This window comes from Lipotes vexillifer, unplaced genomic scaffold, assembly GCF_000442215.2.
Source record: "Lipotes vexillifer unplaced genomic scaffold, Lipotes_vexillifer_v1.1 scaffold311, whole genome shotgun sequence".
Lineage (NCBI taxonomy): Eukaryota > Metazoa > Chordata > Mammalia > Artiodactyla > Lipotidae > Lipotes > Lipotes vexillifer.
The window spans coordinates 7,308,185-7,332,811 of NW_006791012.1; the positions used below are offsets into that span (position 1 = coordinate 7,308,185).

General features: G+C 35.7%; 1 protein-coding gene across 1 annotated transcript in view; it reads right to left on the reverse strand.

Moving 5' to 3' along the window:
* The window catches only part of SANBR (SANT and BTB domain regulator of CSR), a 69,586-nt gene that overhangs the window by 36,026 nt on the left and 8,933 nt on the right, over nucleotides 1-24,627 (reverse strand). The window contains 7 exon segments of the mRNA XM_007464140.1: nucleotides 6,988-7,140; nucleotides 9,789-9,912; nucleotides 13,096-13,206; nucleotides 14,529-14,615; nucleotides 17,687-17,847; nucleotides 19,285-19,343; nucleotides 22,508-22,746. Coding sequence (XP_007464202.1) covers nucleotides 6,988-7,140; nucleotides 9,789-9,912; nucleotides 13,096-13,206; nucleotides 14,529-14,615; nucleotides 17,687-17,847; nucleotides 19,285-19,343; nucleotides 22,508-22,746 — 934 coding nt within the window.

The window sequence follows — 24,627 nt, forward strand, 5'->3', positions numbered from 1 at the left end:
GCGGAGCCTGCGCGTCCGGAGCCTGTGCTCCGCAACGGGAGAGGCCACAACAGTGAGAGGCCCGCGTACCGCAGAAAAAAAAAAAAAAAAAATGATGATGGGGACTTCCCTGGTGGCGCAGTGGTTAAGAATCCGCCTGCCCATGCAGGGTACATGGGTTCGAGCCCTGCTCCGGGAAGATCCCATATGCCACAGAGCAACTAAGCACGTGCGCCACAATTCCTGAGCCTGTGCTCTAGAGCCCGCGAGCCACAACTACTGAGCCCACATGCCACAACTACTGAAGCCCACGAGCCTAGAGCCCATGCTCTGCAACAAGAGAAGCCACCGCATTAAGAAACCCATGTACCACAACAAAGAGTAGCCCCCGCTCGCTGCAACTAGAGAAAGCCCGTGCACAGCAACGGAGGCCCAATGCAACCAAAAAAAAAAACAAAAAAAGATGACAAATTTATGTTATGTTTACTTTATAGTTAAAAAATATTAGACATGTACTCTCTAGGTCTCTTACTTTCTTTTATATTTCTCATAATTTTGTCTGTCTGTGCTTCATTCTGGATAGTTTCTTCTGACTTTTATTTTTCATTTTACTAATTTTTCAGCTATAACTAAGTTGCTGTTAAATTTGCCACTGATCTTAAATTTGTTATTACGTTTTTCAGTAGTAGCATTTCTATTTGTTTTTATTTAAACTCTCTGTCACTTTAAAAAATATATATTTATTTATTTATTTGGCTGCGCTGGGTCTTAGTTGTGGCATGTGGAATCTTTTCAGTTGCTGCATGAGGGATCTTTAGTTGCATGCATGTGAACTCTTAGTTGTGGCATGTGGGATCTAGTTCCCTGACCAGGGATCAAACCCAGGCCCCCTGCATTGGGAGCATGGAGTCTTAGCTACTGGACCACCAGGGAAGTCCCTCTTTGTCACTTTTTATAGTTTATAATTCCCTGTCAAAAATTTCTGAACTTGGCTTCTATCAACTTAAACTAGTAATCTTATTATGTGTCAATAATTCCAATATGTGAGTTCTCTGTCATTTATTTTTGTTGTCTAAGTTCTGCTGTTCCCATTCTTGGTAACTTATTTTCATCTATGTCAGGTTATCTTTGTATGCTGAATATTTTGTTTAAAAAATTTTTTGTAGAAATAATTTGAGGTATAGAATAATGTTCTCTTTCTTCAAAGAGGATGTTTACTGCTTTTGCCAGATGCCTGGGGACCATGGCAATCCAGGATTACCTTAACCCGAGTTCAGGGCCTGAATTTCTTAGGCTACCCAAATAAATCAAAACCAGGTTGCTATTCAATCAAGGGAAGGTTTGCTTCTCATTTCCTCTTATTTTCTTTGGGATACCAACCCAAAGTGTAGCGTTGGGGATGTTATTCATTAATGTCCCCATTCTCAGCATCCTAACTACTGGACCTGATAGGCACCAAAAGCTCAGCCCAGACTCTCAGCTGTCTCTTTCAGTTTGGTCATCACCTCCAGGACAAAAATGGCCCTAAGTGCTGGCTCACTTCTTTGGGTTCCCATCATCTCTTATATCTTAACACTAATTCCCCATTAGCTCTTTGATGCTTTTAATATAATCTTTACAGTTATATTTCATACTTCTTTTTTTAGTTACCTTTTGATGGGAGGATTAGTCTGAATTAGTCTGCCATTACTGGAAATATAACTCACCAAATGAGCTATTCATATTTCACTTAGTCTAAGAAATCACTTTAATCAATATCCATGATGTTGCACACCAGACTTAAAATACAATTTAGCTGCTATTTATTCCTGAATCCTCTCACAATGAATGGAATATCAGTAGTCAATACAACCAGTAAATAGACAACAAAAAGCCAGAGATACAACTCTTAGAAATATTGTTCAAAGTGATATAAATGTGACAGTTAAAAGATAAGCTTGACCATAAAGAAATGCAATGACTAAATCATGTTACTGCAAAAACATAACAATAATTATGAATTAATGCAATCATCTTGGGCCTATCAAAGCGAACCCCATTTTGCTTAAAGTCTCATGCCCCATTTAAATGGCTTTGTATGAAAAGCATTATCTAAAACTTTAAACATGAACATGAACATTATAAGGGTAACTAACCTATTTATTACTTCACCAATAAAATTTCTGACTAATCAAAACTGCTAATTGATCGTAAATATAACAAATTTCTTAATCCAGCTTAAATTTCATGATCCATCACTTTAATAACATTTATGGCTAATACTCCAAATTCCTTGCCCCTAAATTTCATTATACTCATCGGGATGAGCTCAAATACCTACTTTCTCTATGCCTGCACTCAAGCAGCTAAGGACTGCTGGAGAGAGTGATATAAAAAGGCATGTGGGATTTCACTGTAAATTCATGATCACCAATCTCCAAATGGCTTTCAAACTGCCTAATAACCTACAAGATTTCTTTGGAAAATTCACTCTCCTGGTTTCCAAAAAGACTATTTCAAACCTTTGGTACGTCTTTCAAACCTTGGACCCTTCTCTCTTCCCCCTCATTCTTTTTTTTTTAATAAAGAATTCTTTTTTTTTTAGATTTATTTATTATTTATTTTTTTATTTTTATTTTTATTTTTTGGCTGCCTCGGGTCTTAGTTGCTGCACTTGGGATCTTTGCTGTGGTGTGCAGGCTTCTCTCTAGTTATGGCGTGTGAGTTTTCTCTCTCTAGTTGTGGTGCGTGGACTCCAGGGCACGTGGGCTCTGCAGTTTGCAGCATGCAGGCTCTAGTTGAGGTGCATGAGCTCAGTAGTTGTGGCACGTGGGCTTAGCTGCCCTGCAGCATGTGGGTTCTTAGTTCCCTGACCAGAGATCGAACCCGCCTCCCCTGCATTGTAAGGCGGATTCTCTACCACTGGACCACCAGGGAAGTCCCTTACCCCTCATTCTTAGCAGATGACTTTACCTTCTACTTTACAGAGAACAGAAAAGATAATAGGTTAGAACAACTTATCATCCAAATGACAAAAACACAATTTTACTATTATCTGCAACCATCCTGCTCTTCTCTCCTGTTATAATAGAGGGGCTGCCCTTCCTCCTCTCTAAACGAATACTGACATATGTGCTTACAATTGCACCTTATCCTGCCTCCTCATAAACCTTGTACTATCAATCCCTCCTCCTCAACTGGATCCTTCCTACTGACTTTTTAAAATGTCTCTCCTACAGTCTCTTCAATACGTGGTGCTGGGAAAACTGGACAGCTACATGTGAAAGAATGAAGTTAGGACATTCTCTAACACCATACACAAAAATACACTCAAAATGGATTAAAAACCTACATGTAAGGCCAGATACTATAAATCTCTTAGAGGAAAACATAAGCAGAACACTCCCTAACATAAATTGCAGCAACATCTTTTTTGATCTACCTCCTAGAGATAAAAATGAAAATAAAAACAAAAATAAACAAATGGGACCTAATTAAACTTGAAAGCTTTTGCACAGCAAAGGCAGCTATAAACAAAACGAAAAGACAACCCACAGAATGGGAGAAAATATTTGCAAATGATGAGACTGACAAGGGACTAATCTCCCAAATATACAAACAGCTCATGCAGCTCAATATCAAAAAAAATAAACAACCCAATCAAAAAATGGGCAGAAGTGTACACACTGCTGTATTTAAAATAGATAACCAACAACAAGGTCCTAATGTATAGCACAGGGAACTATATTCAATATCCTGTGACAAACCATAATGGAAAAGAATATAAAAAAAGAATGTATATATGTGTATAACTGAGTCACTTTGCTGTACAGCAGAGATTGGTACAACATTGTACATCAACTACACTTCAATTAAAAAAAAAGAAAGAAAGTACAAATAAAATAGACAACCAACAAGAACCTACTGTATAGCACAGGGAACTGTGCTCAATATTCTGTAATAACCTAAATGGGAAAAGAATTTGAAAAAGAATGGAAAAAATAAAAATATTTTTTAAAAAAAGAAAAAAATGGGTGGAAGATCTAAATAGACCTTTCTCCAAAAAAGACATACAGATGGCCAAAAAGCACATGAAAAGATGCTCAACATCACTAATTATTAGAGAAACACAAATCAAAACTACAATGAGGTATTACCTCACATGGGTCAGAATGCCCAACCTCAAAAAATCTACACACAATAAATGCTGGAGAGGGTGTGGAGAAAAGGGAACCCTCCTACACTGTTGGTGGCAACGTAAATTGGTACAACCATTATGGAGAGCAGTATGGAGGTTCCTTAAAAAACTAAATATAGAACTACCATATGACCCAGCAATCCCACTTGTGGGCATATACCCAGAGAAAAGCATAATTCAAAAAGATTACATGCACCCTAATGTTCATTGCAGCACTATTTACAATAGCCAAGACATGGAAGCAACCTAAATGCCCATCAAAAGACGAATGGATAAAGAAGATGTGGAGTATTACTCAGCCATAAAAAAGAAGATAATGCCATTTGCAGCAACATGGATGGACCTAGAGATTGTCACACTGAGTGAAGTAAGTCAGACAGAGAAAAACAAATATCATATGATATTGCTTATAAGTTGAATCTAAAAAAAATGGTTATAAATGAACTTATTTACAAAACAGAAATAGAGTCACAGATGTAGAAAACGGATATTGGGACTGACATATACACACTACTATATATAAAATAGATAACTAATAAGGACCTACTGTATAGCACAGGGAACTCTACTCAATACTCTGTAATGGGACTTTCCTGGTGGTCCAGTGGTTAAGATCCCGTGCTCCCAATGCAGGAGGCCTGTGTTCTATCCCTGGTCAGGGAACTAGACCTCGCATGCTGCAACGAAGATCCTGTGTGCTAAGACCCAGCACAGCCAAATAAATAAATATTAAAAAAACAAAACTCTGTAATGACCTATATGGGAAAAGAATCTAAAAAAGAGCAGATACATGTATATGCATAACTGATTCACTTTGCTATACACCTGAAACTAACACAACATTGTAAATCAACTATACTCCAATAAAAAATTTTTTAAAAAGACAGAAACAATAAATATCCATAACCTAATTATTGATCCATCTTCTCCCTTTCTCAAATTTCCCAAAAGAGTTGTTAATCACACTGTTTCCATTTTTTTTTCTTCTACTCACTCCTCAACCCATACTAATCTGGCTTCTGAATCTAGCACTCCATCAAAACAGTTCTTCGCACTTAAGAATTCCCGGTCACCAAAGCCAAAAGACACATTTCTTTCATTATTTTATTTGACCTCTTAGCAATAACTGGCATCGTGGACACTCTCTCCATCAAATACTGCTCCCTTGACTTTCATGACAACATTCTTGGTTTACTCTGTCCCCTCCTGATCATTCTCCTTTGCAGGATCATGCTTCTCTATCCAACCAATAAATGTTGGAGTTTCTCTAGGCTCTGTTGTAGACCCTCTGTTCTTATGCTCACCTATACCTGCTGGCTTCAATTATCACTTATTTGCAAGACTTAGAAATTATTATCTATAGCCTGGCCACTCTCTAAGCACCAAAACCCACGTATCTAACACTCTTTGCCTGGTTATCTCATAAAGTACCTCAAACTCAAAATGTCCAAAACAGAACTCATGAGCTCCTCTCCAGACCTGATTCCTCTGTTGTTTTCCTCCTCAGTGAATAGCACCACCATCTATCCAGTAGCAGAAGCAAGAAACTGAGTCATCCTTGACTCCTCCAATCCCCTCTGTGAAATAATCCAATAGGTCAATTCAGTTTTACTTCCTAAATACTGGATTCATCCATTTCTCTTTGTCTCCACTGCCCTAGTCCAAGTCACCGTCATCTCCCTAAGACTACTCTGATAGTTCCCCTTGTACATGACTCCACTGACTATTCCCTAAGCCGTTCTCCACACACAACTGATATTTTCAAAATCTGAAATAAAGAAGAAACTAAAGCACAGCCTAGGAAGTCCCACCCCTGCATGGCTGACACCTACTGACCTCTCCAGCCCCATCTTCAGCCATGCATGTTTTTTACAACAGGCACAGTTTCTTTCAGTCTCATTTACCCACTGTGTTCCTTTTGGCCTTGCTGTTCTGATCAAAGGGCTCTTTTCCTTCCTCTTCGCCTCACATACTCCTACCCACCCTTCAGATCTCTGTGCCAACTCCTTACGGAGGGAGGCTTTCCCTGACTTCAAGGTCCAGATAAAACCAGCCTATTACAGAAATTCTTCAAACATTCCTTTGCCTGCTTTTCCTCCCTTTTTGACATTATTGCCTGAACTGTAAGCTCCATGGAGGCAGAAACTACCCAGTTTTACACACTACTCTCTGCCTTGCACAGTCTGCGACACAACTTTGGCACTTCATAAATACTGTATGGATGATGATGATGAAGACCTGAAGGTTCCTTTCGTCCATTCACAAAACTTAATTACATAATATTTTCAAGAATGTGAGTGATCAAGGACTCTAACCTAGAGCAATACTCATATATTGCACCAAGATATATGTGCAAGGATGTTCACTGCAACACTGTAATATTATTAATCTGGAAACAACCTAAATGTTCATCAATAGGAGACTGGTTAAATCAATTGTGAAATACGCAGTTTGGAGTATTACACAGCAGTTAATATTACACAGAATGATCACCTAATTATATTATTGAGTGAAAAAGGCAAACTAAAGAATAACATGAATAGTCTGATCCTATTTCCAGAATGAAAAACAACATATAGTTTGTGCCTGAAACGTATAAAACAAGGTCTGAAAGGAACTGTGAACAGTGGTTACCTCTAAGAAGAGATGTAGAATGAGGGAGTGGTGTGAAGAGAGATTTCTACTTTTTACTATACTTACCTATGCATTGCTTTAAAGCCTTTTCTACATGAATGTATATTTACATTTTAAAAACAATAAAAGAGGAAAAGACTTAAATACGAAGTGTTAGTGAGTGCTGTAATTACAAAAGGGCAACATTCAAAATTTACCTTTGTAAGCTGAGTGGGGTCAAACCGAAGAACCTTTTGGTTACAGCAGGGATAGATTCCAGTGCCAACAGAACTTAGCGAACTTCCTGCAGTAGGATAAATCACTGTTTCTGAGTGATACTGACAATGTGAAAACTCTATACACAGAAAAGCCTGAATAAAAAAATACGTAAAATCAAGTATTATTCCCACAATGAAATTATACATCTCAAAAATACTTCACTCAGGACCACATACTGTATGTTCTATCACATAAAATGCACAGAAAAGGCAAATCTCTAGAGATACAAGGCAGATTTGTGGTTGCCTGGTGTTGAAAGTGAGACAGAGTTGGGGAATGGCAGCAAATGGACATGAGGGATCTTTCTGGGGTGATGGAAATGTACTAAAGTTGGATGGTGGTGATGGTTGCACAACTCTGTAAATTTATTAAAAATCAGTAAATTGTACACTTAAAGTGAGTGATTTTTATGGCACGTAATTATACCTCAATAAAGCTATTAAAAAACAAAATCAAAAACACTAAGTTCAGATTAGTTAAACTGATCTTGATGTACACCTAATTTTAAAATTGGTCAATCACATAAGAGGTTTTCCAATGGAAAAAATTAAATAAAAATTTGCCTCACTTATTCTTTGACATATTTTTTAAGGTAAATACTTAGCATCAGTATTAGTGACAACTATGGAGTAACCTTGAATCACTGGTGAAAATCTTATCGAAGTTTAATTGTAAAATTAATAGTCACGTTTCAGATACATTTATAAGTTGGTAAGATAATTTAAAGAAAATAAAAAGATCCTGAACACAAAAGCAAGAAAGGATAGTCTATAATTCAGAATTCTTAGTTGTTAGTTCCAATTATGATTTTAAAATAATAGTTTTTAATTAAAAATTTCTGCATCTGATAAAAGCTATAAGGTGCACACTCATACAAAGTATTTTGCATACAAACTATTTTATGAGTTTATGAACTCTCCATAGTAAAATATTAAATATTATAAATCAAGACTTAATTTCCTATGAAGAAGAGAAAAAAATCCTTCAAATTTTCTGCATTCTGACATGTTAAACAAGTCAGGTTTTAGAAGCCTGATATCCTTGATTATAAGCGACACTCCATTGTGGGGAGGATCACTACACAGCTATTAAGTTAAAAAAAAAAACAACAACACACCAAAAAACCAACCTGACAATATCAAGCACTAGTGAAGATGTGGGGCAACTGGAACTCCCATACATAGCTGGAAGGAATGCAAAGTGGTTCAGGGACTTTGGGAAACTGTTAGGCATGGTAAATGTTAAGCTTACATTTACCATCAATCCAACGATCCTACTTCTAGCTAACTACCCGAGAGAAACATATTCACATGAAAGCCTGTAAGGGAATGTTTATAGATGCTTTCTTCATAATGGCCCCAAACTAGAAACACCTACAGTCCTTTGCTGGTAAGTGGATAAACATACTGGGATATATTCATATGATGGACTACTACCTAAGGCTAAAAAGGAACAAACTGATAGATACAAAAATGTGAATAAATTTCAAATCCATTTTCCTAAGTAAAAGAAGCTAGACTCAAGAAGCTAAAACTGGGCTTCCCTGGTGGCGCAGTGGTTGAGAGTCCGCCTGCCGATGCAGGGGGCACGGGTTCGTGCCCCGGTCCGGGAAGATCCCACATGCCGCAGAGCGGCTGGGCCCGTGAGCCATGGCTGCTGAGCCTGCGCGTCTGGAGCCTGGTCTCCGCAACAGGAGAGGCAGAGGCCACAACAGTGAGAGGCCCGAGTACCGCAAAAAAAAAAAAAAAAAGAAAAAGAAAAAGAAAAAAAAGCTAAAACTGTACGATTCTATTTATATGACATTCTGGAAAAGTCAAAACTATAGAGACAGTAAACAGAACAGTGGTTGTCAGAGCCTGGGGTGGAAGAAGGAATTGACCTAAAACGGGCACGAGGGAATTTTTTAGGCTGACAGAAGTGGTCTATGCTTTGATTGTGATGGTAGTTACATGACTGTATGAGTTTGTCAAACCTCACAAAAGGATAAATTTTACTGTATGTAAATTATACTTCAATAAATCAAGGTTTTAAAAATTGTGGGAACATAGGGAGTCCACTGCTCTTCCTTCCTTCTACTGAAAATAATTACCCAAGTGAGAGAGGAAAAGAACTGGGGGCTGGGAGACCTGAGGGATTCAAAAAAAATTTTATGTAGAACACTCTGGATTTATACATATGATTAATTTGGAATGACTGTGACCAGTAAAGATCTATTTATTCTAGAAAAGGATTTATTATAGGTACCTTCAAATAGCAAGCTTTCTTGTGCTTTTATGATAGACTTCATTTAGAAGAAAATGAACAAAACCTTTCTGGTAACACAATTATTTTAACAAGAAGGGCATATCTCATTAGTATCCTATCTGCAAGGGTGTTTCTGAATTTCTAAAGAAATTTATGGGCTAACAGAGAAACAGTTTGGCTAGAAATAATGAAAGGCAGTGAGAATTCTGTTATCTTTTTTCCATTGGAAAAAATGGATTTGATCACCTAAAACCTGTTGGTTTTATAAAAATTCATCAAGTCATTGATTGTTTCGGCAATGGAAAAAAAAAAAAAGAACCATAGTATGAGAAATGAAGTCAGATGCAAGCAATGTTTAATAGCACCATCGTTTTGACACTAGTTTCTTAAAAAGATGTCAGATATTGTACAAACACACCCTAATTAAACAGCATATATCAAAAGAGCCTGCTCTCAATGTTTGCAGAGCAGGATATTAAAAAAAGACAAAACCCACCTGATAACATCTTGAACAAGTTAGCCAGTTGACTGTTCCCCACAAGCGCCAATATACATCTCTCCAAGATTTTAATTCTTCAGAAAGACTATTCAAATACTCATGAACATCCCAAGTCTTATCTCTGGGGAAAAGAGCCTCAGTTGTTATATTATTTTACACACAAGCAATATAAACAATTTAGTTCAAACAAATATTTTAAAATTTGTGACATATTTCCAAGAACGTTCCCCAAAAGATGGCTGTGGAATGGACTACACTGAATGGTAGATAAAATTTCATTTGGGAGTTTGTTTATTCTTTTTTTTTCCTGTGGACAACAGAAAAAGTTGTGACAGACTGAATGCCAAATTATTTTACTATGCTAGATAAAGCGTTATAAATTAAATATAGTTTGAGCAGGCTAACAGTTAGGACTTAGGCTTATGTTGCTAAATGGAACCTTTTATTCTAATTCTACATACTATAATATAATTATTAATTATTGGTGATTCTAAACATTCCATTAATGTATTAGTTCTTTATATTATTTTCACAAGGCATTTTCTAGTAGTTGAGTAATAAAGTAATGAAAAATCAGGTCTTGGTAATAACACATTTGTAAGTTATGTGATATAAACTTATAAAAAAACAGGCAAGGCTTATAACTCCATTTGCTATAGTCATATGTAACAGGTTCCTATTTTTGTCTAAGTCCCCAATCTTTTTGAACTTTTATTAGTTTTGTCCTTAGTTCAACAAATAACAAAATGCCATCATGTTATTAGAAATTATATCTGTTTTAGGTTAAAGACATTTTTGAAAAATGTCATCAACAACTGACTTGCAGGAAAATACTTTGAATAAAACAACAAAACTGGATGTCGAAGTTAATATCCATTTATTCACATAGTAATATTAATAGTTATTGCTGTCAAAATGGAAGTAATTTTCAAAAGGTAAATCAAGTCTCAAGATAAAAAAGTATAAAATTTGATAAAGGAGGCAAGGATATACAATGGAGAAAAGACAGTCTCTTCAGTAAGTGGTACTGGGAAAACTGGACAGGTACATGTAAAAGAATGAAATTAGAACACTCCCTAACACCATACACACAAAGAAACTCAAAATGGATTAAAGACCTAAATGTAAGACCAGACACTATAAAACTCTTAGAGGAAAGCATAGGAAGAACACTCTTTGACATAAATCACAGCAAGATCTTTTTTGATCCACCTCCTACAGTAATGGAAATAAAAACAAAAATAAACAAATGGGACCTAATGAAACCTCAAAGCTTTTGCACAGCAAAGGAAACCATAAACAAAACGAAAAGACAACCCTCAAAATGGGAGAAAATACTTGCAAACGAATCAATGGACAAAGGATTAATCTCCAAAATATATAAACAGCTCATGCAGCTCAATATTAAAAAAGCAAACAACCCAATCCAAAAATGGGCAAGACCTAAATAGACATTTCTCCAAAGGAGACATACAGATTGCCAAAAAGCACATGAAAAGCTGCTCAACATCACTAATTACTAATTATTAGAGAAATGCAAATCAAAACTACAATGAGGTATCACCTCACACCTGTTAGAATGGGCATCATCAGAAAATCTACAAACAACAAATGCTGGAGAGGGTGTGGAGAAAAGGGAACCCTCTTGCACTGTTGGTGGGAATGTAAATTGATACAGCCACTATGGAGAACAGTATGCAGGTTCCTTAAAAAACTAAAAATAGAATTACCATATGACCCAGCAATCCCACTACTGGGCATATACCCAGAGAAAACCATAATTCAAAAAGACACACGCACCCTAATGTTCATTGCAGCACTATTTACAATAGCCAGGTCATGGAAGCAACCTAAATGCCCATCGACAGACGAATGGATAAAGAAGATGTGGTATATATATACAATGGAATATTACTCAGCCATAAAAAGGAACAAAACTGGGTCATTTGTTGAGACGTGGATGGATCTAGAAACTGTCATACAGACTGAAGTCAGTCAGGAAGAGAAAAACAAATATCGTATATTAGCGCATGTATGTGGAATCTAGAAAAATGGTACAGATGAACTGGTTTGCAGGGCAGAAGTTGAGACACAGATGTAGAGAACAAACGTATGCACACCAAGGGGAGAAAGCCGCGGGGAGGGTGGGGATGGTGGTGTGATGAATTGGGCGATTGGGATTAACATGTACACTGATGTGTATAAAATTGATGACTAATAAGAACCTGCTGTATTAAAAAAAATCCCAAGTGCTTATAATAACTAATGTATAGTCCCTTTATTATATGGAGAGAAAAATGAAATATTTTAATGTTGACTGTGCTATTATTAACACTAGGGTCAAATGTCATGTGTTTCTCTGGGTTTCTGTTTTAATGTTTAAAATATGAAATCTAACATTTGTAGGGTTTTTTCTTTAGTAAAAGTACTGTACATTTTTAATATAGGAAAAAAAGCAAAAAGCAAACGAAAATCATCCATAATACTATCACTCAAAGGTAAAACCACAATTAACATTTTAGTGAACATGTTTCTAGTTCTGTTTTATAACCTGTTTTTTTCTTATTTAATTTACCACTAACAATTTTCTGTGTGAGTATATATTCTTTTACATTCTCAAAGGCTGCATATTAAGAATTGATTAGATGTGTTTTATATATATATACTATTTTACGGATATATTTTAGTTCACCTAATCATTTGAGTGTTTTTCTTACTTTTTCTTATTTATATAGAGCAATAAATGTTCTCATTAAGTGCTTTCACAAATCAACATTACCTCTCTGAATAAATTCCTAGCAGTAGGATACTGTCAGAGAATATACATATATATTTTAAAGTTTTTGTTATCCTGAGACATTATAACGATTTATAACACTCTCTCCCTACTCCCCAACTCAGGATGAGAACCAGTTTTGAACTTAAAGGGGAATTAAAAAGGACTATGCATTAATGGAATACTGACAAAGTATGAAGAATAAATTACGAAAAATCCAATTTTAAAGACAATTTGCTTCACTCACCAAAATTTATCTGGAAGTAAATTTGGTTGTCTTCTCAAAAACACTTATATAATAGATAACTAAAATCTGTTAGTGAAAAGAAATCATTTTAATGGCACTGATCAGAATATCTTTCAAGATAAAGCTTTTACAACAACTTTGTTTTGAAAGTAGCACCTTTCCAAATCAAAGTTGGATCATTGCAGAAAAGATATTATCCTATTCCTTACAAGAGTAGTTTTGCTTTTAATAAATACACTATTAATTCACATTTAAAAAGCTGTATTTTATTTTCACTACACCTTATATGAATGTAGATAATATTTCCATGTTGATCCACATTGATTTTTCCAGGAATGCAAGGAATTCTTCTTTCTGTTTCTTTTGTTAAAAGTTTCTTACACAAACAGCATCTATAACACAAAGATATAATCAAAAAAAATACAAACAACCTGATTAAAAAATGGGCAGAGGAACTGAATTGACATTTTTTCAAAGAGGAAATACAGATGGCCAAAAGGCACATGAAAAGATGTTCAACATCTAATCATCAGGGAAATGAAAATCATGACCACGATGAGATACCACCTCACATCCATCAGAATGGATATCATCAAAAAGAACATAAATAACAAATGTTGGCAAGGATGTGGAGAAAAGGGAACCCCTGTACACTGTTAATGGGAATGTAAATTGGTGCTGCCACTGTGCAACAGTATGGAGGTTTCTCAAAAAACTAAAAATAGAACCCCTATATGACCCAGCAATTCCACTCCTGGGTATACATCCAAAAAAAAAAAAACCAAAAAAACCCAAAAAACTAATTTAAAAAGATACATGCACCCCGCAATGTTCATAGCATTATTTGTAATAGCCAAGATACGTAAGCAACCTAAGTTCCATCAACAGACGAATGGATAAAGAAGATGTGGTATACACACATACATACATACACACACACACACACAATGGTATATTACTCAGCCATAAAAAATGAAATTTTGTCATTTGCAGCAACATACATAGACCTGGAGGGCATTATGCTAAGTGAAATAAGTCAGAGAAAGACAAATGCTATTTGTTATCACTCATATATGGAATCTAAAAAAATACAACAAACTAGTGAATATAACAAAAAGGAAGCAGACTCACAGATATAGAGAACAGACTAGTGGTTACCAGTGGGGAGAGGGTAGGGAGGGGCAAAATAGAGGTGGGGGAGTGGGAGATACAAACTATTGGGTATAAGATAGGCTCAAGGATGTACTGTACAACACAAGGAATATAGCCAATATTGTGTAATAACTGTAAATGGAAAGTAAACTTTAAAAATTGTATAAAAAATTTGGGACTTCCCTGGTGGTCCAGTGGGTAAGACTTCACGCTCCCAATGCAGGGGGCCCAGGTTCAATCCCTGGTCAGAGAACTAGATCCCGCATGCATGCCGCAACTAAGAGTTCACATGCCGCAACTGAAGAAGCCCGCATGCCACAACTAAAGGATCCCTCATGCTGCAACTAAAGATCCTGTGTGCCACAACTAAGACCAGGTGCAGCCAAAATAAATAAATAAATATTTAAATATTAAAAAAATAAAAATTGTATTAAAATTTTAAAAATTAAAAAACAACAAAAAAGAAGATACAAAAACATCCAAGAAGAAAATTTCAAATGTAGTAAAATTAAAGAATTTGGCTGCATTATATAGCATACCAAAGAAAAACATATCACTGTACCTGTATAATGTTGCTGCATTATTCTGAGAATCTGGATTCAAGTATTCTGGATCAAACAGTCTCTCAATCTTCTTACAAAAAAGTTTACTATTAAGAACAAATGACCAACGAATTAATTTTTTATATCTACTTTATTAAAGTTACTTGATAGTGATGAAAATAAACACTGACCTATCTGGCACATGTAGAAAATAAGACTAATAAATCCTTAGAGACCCCTTCCTTGGGAATTTATAATAAATATTTAGTGTTCTAAGTAAACAAACCTACTAATGAGAACTGCTTGATCAAGAATCCATTTTCACAAGAAAAATGAGACAGATGGATATTTACCCCTCTTTCAGTCCTTTGTTAAGGAATACTCAAGACCGAGGATTTTGGAAATTTAACAATCCTGGGTCTATCAATAATTTGGTATGTGATCTTTGGCAACTTAACATCTTTGAACCTTATTTTCTCCCTCTATGAAATGGGGTTAGTAATTTCAAATGCATAAGATTTTATGAGGGTTAAATGAGATAGTCTTTTTTAAAGAGTGCCAGACAGTATTAAACATTCAATAAATGTTAATACTTTATTACTATGCATAATATAATAATGTTCTGCATGAACTTTAAGTCTTCTAAGTATGTCATTAATTCCAAGTGTACACCCTGACTGTCTCCATTTTCTCTCAAGTAATGACTGCTATTAAACGCCAATCTGGATTTAGGATCCTGATTCCATTTTCAAGTATTTAGCTCTTGGATAATTCCCCTGTGTCTCATTCCCCTTTAGGACTAAACTCTTAGATAATTCCCTGCACTATCAATTTCTCCCACTATAAGGAATCATCCTGATCAGCATATATAAATATAATCTAGTATCTCCCTTCTTAAAAAAAAAATCATTTCTTGAGCATACCTATCTGTAATAGCTACTGCTGAATTTTTCTGCAATCATTCAGAGCAAAACATCTGGAAAAAAGTTGTTTAAATTCAACTGGCCACATTTCTGTTCTCATCTTACCCTACAGGGTAGCAGCATTCCACATCTTTGACCACTTAATCACTTCCTCCTTTTTGAAACCCTCTTTCCTTTTGCCTTCCCTTTGACCCCCTGGCTCCTCCTTCTCAGGCTCCTCACTGGCTCCTCCCTTGTTGAACCTCCAAATGTTAGACAGTCTTTATCAATACTCTCTTGCTAACAATTAGAAAATAAAATAAATAAAAATAGCTTTTACAATAGCACCAAAAAATTCAAATGCCTACGAATAAATTTAGTTAAAAAAGGAAAAGTCTCTCTCACTAAAAACTATAAAACATTGCTAAAGTAAGTGGAGGGTTATACCGTGTTCATGAACTGAAAGACTCAATATTATTAAGATGTCTCTTTCCAAATCTACAGGTTGAATATTAACCCTCAAATCTGCAGGGTTGTGTGTGTGTATGAGAGGGAAAGAAGAGAAAATGGGCAGGCTGATTATAAAATTCACATGGAAATGCAAAGTATATAAAATGACCAAGACAGGGCTTCCCTGGTGGCACAGTGGATGAGAGTCTGCCTGCCGATGCAGAGGACACGGGTTCGTGCCCTGGTCCGGGAAGATCCCACATCCCGCGGAGCGGCTAGGCCTGTGAGCCATGGCCGCTGAGCCTGTGCGTCCAGAGCCTGTGCTCCGCAAGGGGAGAGGCCACAACAGTGACAGGCCCGACATCAAGACCAAGACATCAATCTTGAAGGAAGGCAAAGCTGGAGAATTCAGATTACTAGATACCAAAAAACATTAGAAAGCTACTGTACTTAAGACAGTGTGCTACTGATAAAAGTACAGACAAAGAAATGAACAGAACAAAATGGAGAATTCAGAAAGAGACCTCACATGTAGTCTCCTGATTTACAGTAAAGGTGCCACTGCAATTCAGGAGAGAACATATGGTAGTGCTAGGAAATCTCATTCACTTCCATGGTTTCAAACCTCACCTACTCTTATATTTCTATTTTAAGCCTTGACCTCTGACCTAAACTTCAGACTTACATATCCAACTATCTCCTGCCATCCTACCTGTGTGTCCAAGAAGTATATTAAATATATTAAATAATCTTAACAAGACCCAAACCCATCTCCTGATTCCCCTCACCCCAGTCATTGCCCTCTCTATTAATGAAACTAGCACACTTAGTTGCTCAACCTTAAAACCTAGTAATTATCCTAAAATACTTTCTCTCTTCCCACATCATTCCATTTGAAAATCTGTCAAATCTTTCTATTAACATATTCTGAATCCATCTACTTCCTTCAAGCTCCCCTGCCTCCACTCTAGTCCAAAGCCTTTCATCTCTCACTAGACTGCTGCACTAGACTTCTAATAGGTCTTGCTTCTTATAGTCTATTCTCCACACAGAATAGACTGAGCTCTTAAAAACAAATCAGATCATGCCACTCCTCTGCTTCCATTCCAACTAGAATAAAGTATACACTCCTTGCTATGACTTACACAGCCCCTAAGTGCTGCTGACCTCATCTCATATCACTCTTCCCCTTTATACTAAGGCCTGTCTTAATAATTTTTAACATAATTCACCACCACAATCTGCTTATATGTGCCTTATTCAGAGTAACCAATTTAATTACTAATTTTTACCTGAGCCACTGGCTCAGGATATATTTTACTTCATTTAAAATAAAATGGAGGGCTTCCCTGGTGGCGCCATGGTTGAGAGTCCGCCTGCTGATGCAGGGGACACGGGTTCATGCCCCGGTCTGGGAAGATCCCACATGCCGCGGAGTGGCTAGGCCCATGAGCCATGGCCGCTGAGCCTGCGCGTCCGGAGCCTGTGCTCCGCAACGGGAGAGGCCACAACAGTGAGAGGCCCACGTACCGCAAAAAATAAATAAATAAATAAAATAAAATAAAATGGAAATAGATTTCTAAATATATTCTAAATATAGAATTTTTACTAAAATGAAATAGAAATAATACATTTCTTCTAATAGGAACATTACTTTTAAAATTAAATTTAGGGACTTCCCTGGTGATCGAATGGTTAAGACTCTGTGCTTCCATTGCAGGGGGTGCAGGTTTGATCCATGGTCAGGGAACTAAGACCCACATGCCGTGCGGTGCCACCAAAAGTTTTAAAAAAATAAATTAATTAAATTAAAATTTAAAAATTACCTCCTAAACTTATCTTTCTTGTCCTTTAAATCATCAATTTCACTGTGTGTGAATAGATCAGCTATACGTGTAAGAAGATTTGCATTAATACAATTCATGTTGCATGGGGTAGCTACTATGGCATTCATATTTTTGTGGCAATACTGAATACATTGTTCAACCTAAACAAAAAACACAATAGAAAATGAATATTGAAGACAGTCGCATAAAGGATAATGTCATATCAATACTTTTCAAAGATAAGATTCATTAAAAGCCTAATCCATGTATTGCTACACAATAACTTAGTTCTGCCTATTTGGGTTAATCTGCACTGTTCCAAAGTGGTCTAGCAGGTCAAATTTGTACAAACATAGCTAGAAAAATAATTTTCACACTACTTAGAATATTTCAAACAATAATGTAATGAACATCTTTCATGACTGTGGCAGATATAAATTTTAGTCCACAAACTCAAGGGTACAAGATATGTGACTTCCTATAACTAAACTTAGTGATAATTTTAAGCCTCCGTCTCTCTGAGTGGCAGAAACACAATTTCAGTCACTTCAGGGTTTTCTCAGTTGTGTTGTGCTTGCTCTCTGACTTTCTTTCCCTTTCTTCACTGTGAGGTGTATGTATTTACTTTTTGAGGTAGATTTGGGTTTTGGGGAAAAACAGCAATGGTTAATTATGCATTCTTCTAAATATTTTGCTATGGCATAAAAATCATCCTTTAGGGCTTAGATTTCAAAAATCAAAACTCAGAGACTCTTTTAGTCTCTGCTTTTTTCTATAACCCTCACCTGAAGCAATAAATACCAACAACTGAAAGGAGAAGGACTAAGGAGTACAAAGAATACAGGGAACTAATAAAACTTCAAACAAATAAACTTCACATCTGTTAACACAGCAAAGGGGTATTTTGCTCTGCTTAGTTTTACCAGAGGTTAAAAGCAAATATTCATTTAAATGTTAATTTAAACCACAAAAACATATAAAAAACATTTGAACAATAAAGAAATTTATTAAATAAAAGGAAAAAGAAGAAAAACAAATATATTTAATGTTACAGCTTGATATGTATATGTATATGCTTTTATGTTTTATCAACTATTCTTAAACAACAGACATGAGCATGTGGTTTACACATACAAAATTACATTATTTAGTAGTTGGGTATTTGTTCTTAATTCGCTGAACTATAAATGAAAGACACAAATAAGTAAAACATGCTTAAACCAATTACTTTAATAGTAAAACAAGTGTATTCCAATTAGTTTTCATTTAATTTGGTTTCAGAGCAAAATCCCTTTTGGGGTAAAATTAATTCTGTTTAGTTTCACCTAATGCAACAGCTAACTCCTCCCTTGAGGATAAATTGTTTGTTTTATAGGCACCATATACTAATGATACATAGTAGCCTTAACAATAGCCTTCCTAATAGAACAACGTACCTCCAAACACCAGCAGTTTATTCTAATGAATCACACTCTTGAATTAACAACTACTTCAGGAAGATGTCTTAGAATTTTCTAGATATTTGAAGGAAACATCAAGTTATATGTTAAATCAAGTATGGGTGAATAGAAGAACTTGAATCTCTTATTAATACTTACTAATGAATCCATTTTCAAAAATTCTGAAGAAATAAGAATTGAAATGACGTTTCCTGGCTCTAAAAAAAAAGAGAGAAAAATTAAATTCTCCTTTGGATTTGTACCTCAATCTCCTTAGAACAGGCCCTTCTCACCTTAAAAGAGGATGTTACTTTAATAAGAACAATTTAATAAAACCTTACTATGGCTTATATACATGAAAGAAAGAAAATGCAATGTTAAAACTTACAGTATAGAGAAAATGCATAGTAAATTTGCCTTGGAATTAGATTCATAGCAAGTAAAAAGACTCCAGCTAAAGATATGATATATGCTAACTCCTCCTTAACTAAACCAGGGAAAAAGATAATTCAAGTTGTGAATATAACTCATCACACAAAAATGACAGTGAAGCTACTTCAAATGTGGTTCAAATGACTGTTATGAACAAATACTTAATTTAAAAGATTCTGAAAGATAATATAAAATTTACTATTGCAGAAATGCAAAATTACTTCCTAAAGGCAGACTTCGGAGGCACAACCAGGGAATGGGGGATGCCGGCTGATGCTATCTATCATTTTAGTAAAACAACTTCAGTCATCTCCCATGAGGTATATTTTTAAGAAAAAGGAAAAAACTGTGATTTTTACCATTATAGTACTAAGACAATCCTCCTAAATAAAGGACTATGCAGGCAATGATTAAAATAAGTAATCCCAATCTTTCCTTAAGTAACAATTCTAGATTAAAGGTTCTCAAAGAGCAATGGTAAAGGGAGGAAGGAGCTGGTGAAAAAGTTCCTCAGGAAACTATAATATAACCCATTCCAATTAAGACACAAGGTCTGGATTATTAGCAATTTAATTAAGCGTTTTGGTAGTTTTCCTAGTTAGAATAAAGACTGCTTTTATAAAACCTTACATTTGTAGCCACTGATTTAATGTCCAAGATTACAGAGACACCAGTTTTGCACCACTTTTTTAACCTGTACTATGTTCTTAAACATACTAGATCAAACAGTAATTTTTTTCTCTCTACGTATTTTGATTTTTATTTCACACATACATATCTGCATGGTCTGGAATCTCTGGGCTCTGACTGGTTGAAAATTTTGAGTTAGCAATTTTGTAATTTTTTTTTTTTTTTTTTTTTTGGGTTCGGGGGGCCTCTCATCTCACTGCTGCGGCCCCTCCCGCTGCGAGCACAGGCTCCGGACGCGCAGGCCCAGCGGCCATGGCCCACGGGCCCAGCTGCTCCGCGGCACGTGGGATCCTCCCGGACCGGGGCACGAATCCGTGTCCCCTGCATCGGCAGGCAGACTCCCAACCACTGCGCCACCAGGGAAGCCCGCAATTTTGTCATTTTAAGGACCATTAGAAAACTTTTTTATTAATTTGGTCACAAAAATGTATCGAATTATGAACTTCCTCATAAGACTTCTTACATACTGTCAGTATAGGTTTATTTACTAACAAGAGTCTAGAAATATTTTGCTACTACTGTAAATTGCAATTCTCGTGCACAGACTTTATTAAACCACCAGTGTGATTTCCTATACAAGTCAATGCCCCAAAAAGATTACTTAGTAATTAGTCTTCTGATCCTCTAGAACACTGGTTCTCAAACTTTTGCTCTCAAGACCCCTTTAAAAAAATCTTAAAAACTGAAATTCCTGGAGAGCTTTTGTTTATGTGGGTTATATCTATCAGTATTTACCATATTGGAAATTAAAACAGAAATTTTAAAAAAATATTCACTTAAAAATAATGAACTAATTACATATTAACATATTTTATGAAAAATAACTATATTTTCCAATAGAAACAAAAAAATAGGTGAAAATAACAGTTTGACATTTTTTTATAAATCTCTTCAATGTATGACTTAAGGGAAGACAGCTAGATTCTCTTGTATCTGTTTCCACATTGAATTTGTGAGTAGTCTTTCTTAAAGGTTAGTTGCAATGGGAATTGAAATCATATCAATGAACTTTTCCTATTCTGCTATCTCAAATCCACTGATTTATCTTGTACTTTGAGTGGACCTTCAAACCATGCATGATTTTTTTTAACATCATGCATTGGTTATTAGGAAGATATTGGTTCACTGAGTTATGCAAATCTTCCAAATGTTGAAATATTTCATTGCACACTACACACACACACACACACACAAAATCTCACCAGTCTCATCAGAAACATCTTTAAATATTGAGGAACTCTCAAGCACATGCAAGCAGATACAAGTTTTCCAATACTCTAAGTCTCACTTGAAAGCTTGAATTTTATCACTGGCAACAAATATTGTTAGTTGTTTCCCTTTAATTGACTGGCTCATTGAATTCATTTTCAAGAAAATATTTGTCTGGGGAGTTCCCTGGTGGCCATATGGTTAGGATTCTGGGCTTTCACTGTCGTGGCCTGGGTTCAATCCCTGGTCAGGGAACTGAGATCCTGCAAGCTGCGTGGTGTGGCCAAAAAAAAAAGAGAGAGAAAGAAAATATCTGCCAAATGCCTAAGTCTGAATAACCATAACTTGTCAGCCATTCTTCCAAGTAAAAATGGTTTCATAAAAAAGCAGCTAGTTTGCAACTCAAGCAACTGTACAAATAAATGCTTTTCCTTCAGACAGCCATCATACTTTGGTGTGCAGCAGCAATGCACTTCCTGCGTCATTACACAGAATATCAAAACGATGTATACTCAAGAGTCAAGAGTTAATAAAATTAGTAATTTTTGCTGCCTCATCAAGGATATTCTTAAGTGAAACTGTTTTTTTGTTTTCTTTTTTCCTATGAGCACATGGTGTTGAAGAACACAGTGACCACTAATACAGTGTGATGCTCCTTCCTTGATGTGTGCTAAAGGTCCAACAGTTTTATCCTCCATTACTTCTGCACCATCTGAACAAATGTCAACACAGAGAGAAAGACAAGCAACATACTGGCATTATTAAGCAGATTCTCTTGACCTTGTGGATCCTCTAAAAGGATCTTTAGGACTCCAGTGGTCGGTCACTGTACCATACAGTGAAAATAGCTGATCTAGAGACCTGTCCATTTGCCATAAATTCACTATAATTGGCTTACAAAGGGTGAGGTATCAGTTTCCTAAAAGGTGATTACTAATCTGAGCATAAATACTAATGTTTGAACAATTTTCCACACTTCATGTTTGGCCTGAAGCAACTTCCAGCTGACACAAAAATTGCACTACAAAATAAGCAATAGATTGTCTTTTACCTAAAGTGGGCATCTCACAATCTTTATTCTCCTTAGTGTTCCTTTTAACATATTTTATCAACCAGTTGAAAATGTGAACGTCACAATGAACTGAAATGTCCACCTCTTCCCAGCGCTGGGCGTCCACAGATAAATATTCAGCAAAGTACTTCATTTCTGATATCAAAAGATCTCGTGGGCAAATAAAATCTTCTTTCAAGTTTTTTGCTTCATCACATACATGGATCACCATGTTTGGCCTTCATAAAAAATGTTACACAGAAATGAAATTATTAGAATTTTAGAAGAGGAGCCAATAATATTGACATTTATTGGAAGTATGAGAACAAGATATTTTTCAAGGTTTTAACCACACATCAGTTTTACAGGGTTTGACATTCAGAAGTTTTCATAAGTGTCTTGCTAACCTGATCTGTATCTGAAAATTGACTAATTTTAGTTAAGCTATTGATTTAATAAAACAAAAATATTTTTACTACAGAACTTATAATTTACAGGGTTTTAAATTTATTTTCAAATTATAAGTTAATTATAATGTTTTTAAAAATACCAATTCACAAAGAAAAATTAAATTATACATTCTAATTCTTGTGAGGAACATAAAACAACACTTTTACATGGTAATGGGTATGGGACGGAGATATAGATTAAATACTAAAATTTTCTTACTATTAATAGGAGAAACGGTTAAAATTATTCATTGAAGTATCAAAAAATTAGCATAGCTACTTTGTTATTTTTAACAGCAAGAAAGCTTGTTTCTAGGCATTCAATAAATATAAATTAGTAAATGTGGTTAAAAAATTAAGACTACAACATGCTTATTTACATATTTAAAAAACAATCTAAGAATAAGTTTAGATGATGCATCAGAAAGATTGCTTCAAAAATTCTATACTCCTTGAATTTATATGCCCTTGAAAATTACATCACCACAAAAAGAAACACTAGTGTGATCCATAACTGCCTTCATGTCATTACAAAAGGAAGAGATTAGATAGGAAGTGACAGACTACCCTATAATATGAATTTAATGTGTGTTTAATTGAACAAAAAATTTTAATACAGAGAAATTACATTTGAAACAAAACTGGCTACAGAAAAAGGATTAATAATCAATGCTCTGTCAAAGTCAAAGGAATTTAAGTAACTTTGCAAGTTGTTCTTTCAAAGAAATTGTGGTCAAAATATAAACAGGTAATGGCTGGTATAATGAAGTATGAAATTTCTGTGGCTTTTTGGGCCACAACATGAAATTAGATAATCCTAATTAATTAATCAGATAAATTTTTGTGCCATACCCAAAACCTATCAGTTAAAAATCTATGTGAGGGGGGCTTCCCTGCAGTCCAGTGGTTAAGACTGTGCTTCCAATGCAGGGGGCGTGGGTTCAATCCCTGGTCAGGGAACTAAGCCACGTGGTACGGCCGAAAAAAAAAAATCTTTGTGAATGAACTAAAATTCACTAAACTATAAAAGGGTGAATTTTTTTATTGTGGTAAACACACATAACATAAAATTTGCCTTTTTTTTTTTTTTTTTGCGGTACACGGGCCTCCCACCGATGCGGCTCCCCCCGCCGCGGAGCACAGGATCCGGACGCGCAGGCCAGGCGGCCACAGCCCACGGGCCCATCCGCTCCGTGGCATGCGGGCCCCTCCCGGACCAGGGCACGAACCTGCGTCCCCCACATCGGCAGGCGGACTCCCAACCACTGCGCCACCAGGGAAGCCCCAAAATTTGCCATTTTTAAATGTACAGTTCACTGGCAGTAAGTGCACTCATATTGATGTGCAATTATCACCACCATCCATCTCCAGAACTTTTCAAAAGGATAAATGTTATGGTATGTGAATTATATATCAATAAAGCTGTTATAAAAAACTATCAGAACTGAAAATATACAAAGGAGCTTTTAGAGATGATGAAAATGTTCTTTATCTTCATTGGTTATATGGCTAAAACTCATCAAAGTGAATACTTAAATATGTGCAGTTTATTATATGTAAAATACACAAAACAATACAAAATTATCAAAACTTGCATTATATTGAAAGATGTATTTTAATTTTTAAATATTTCTACAATGAGTAATTATATTCAAATAGTTCTAAAACACA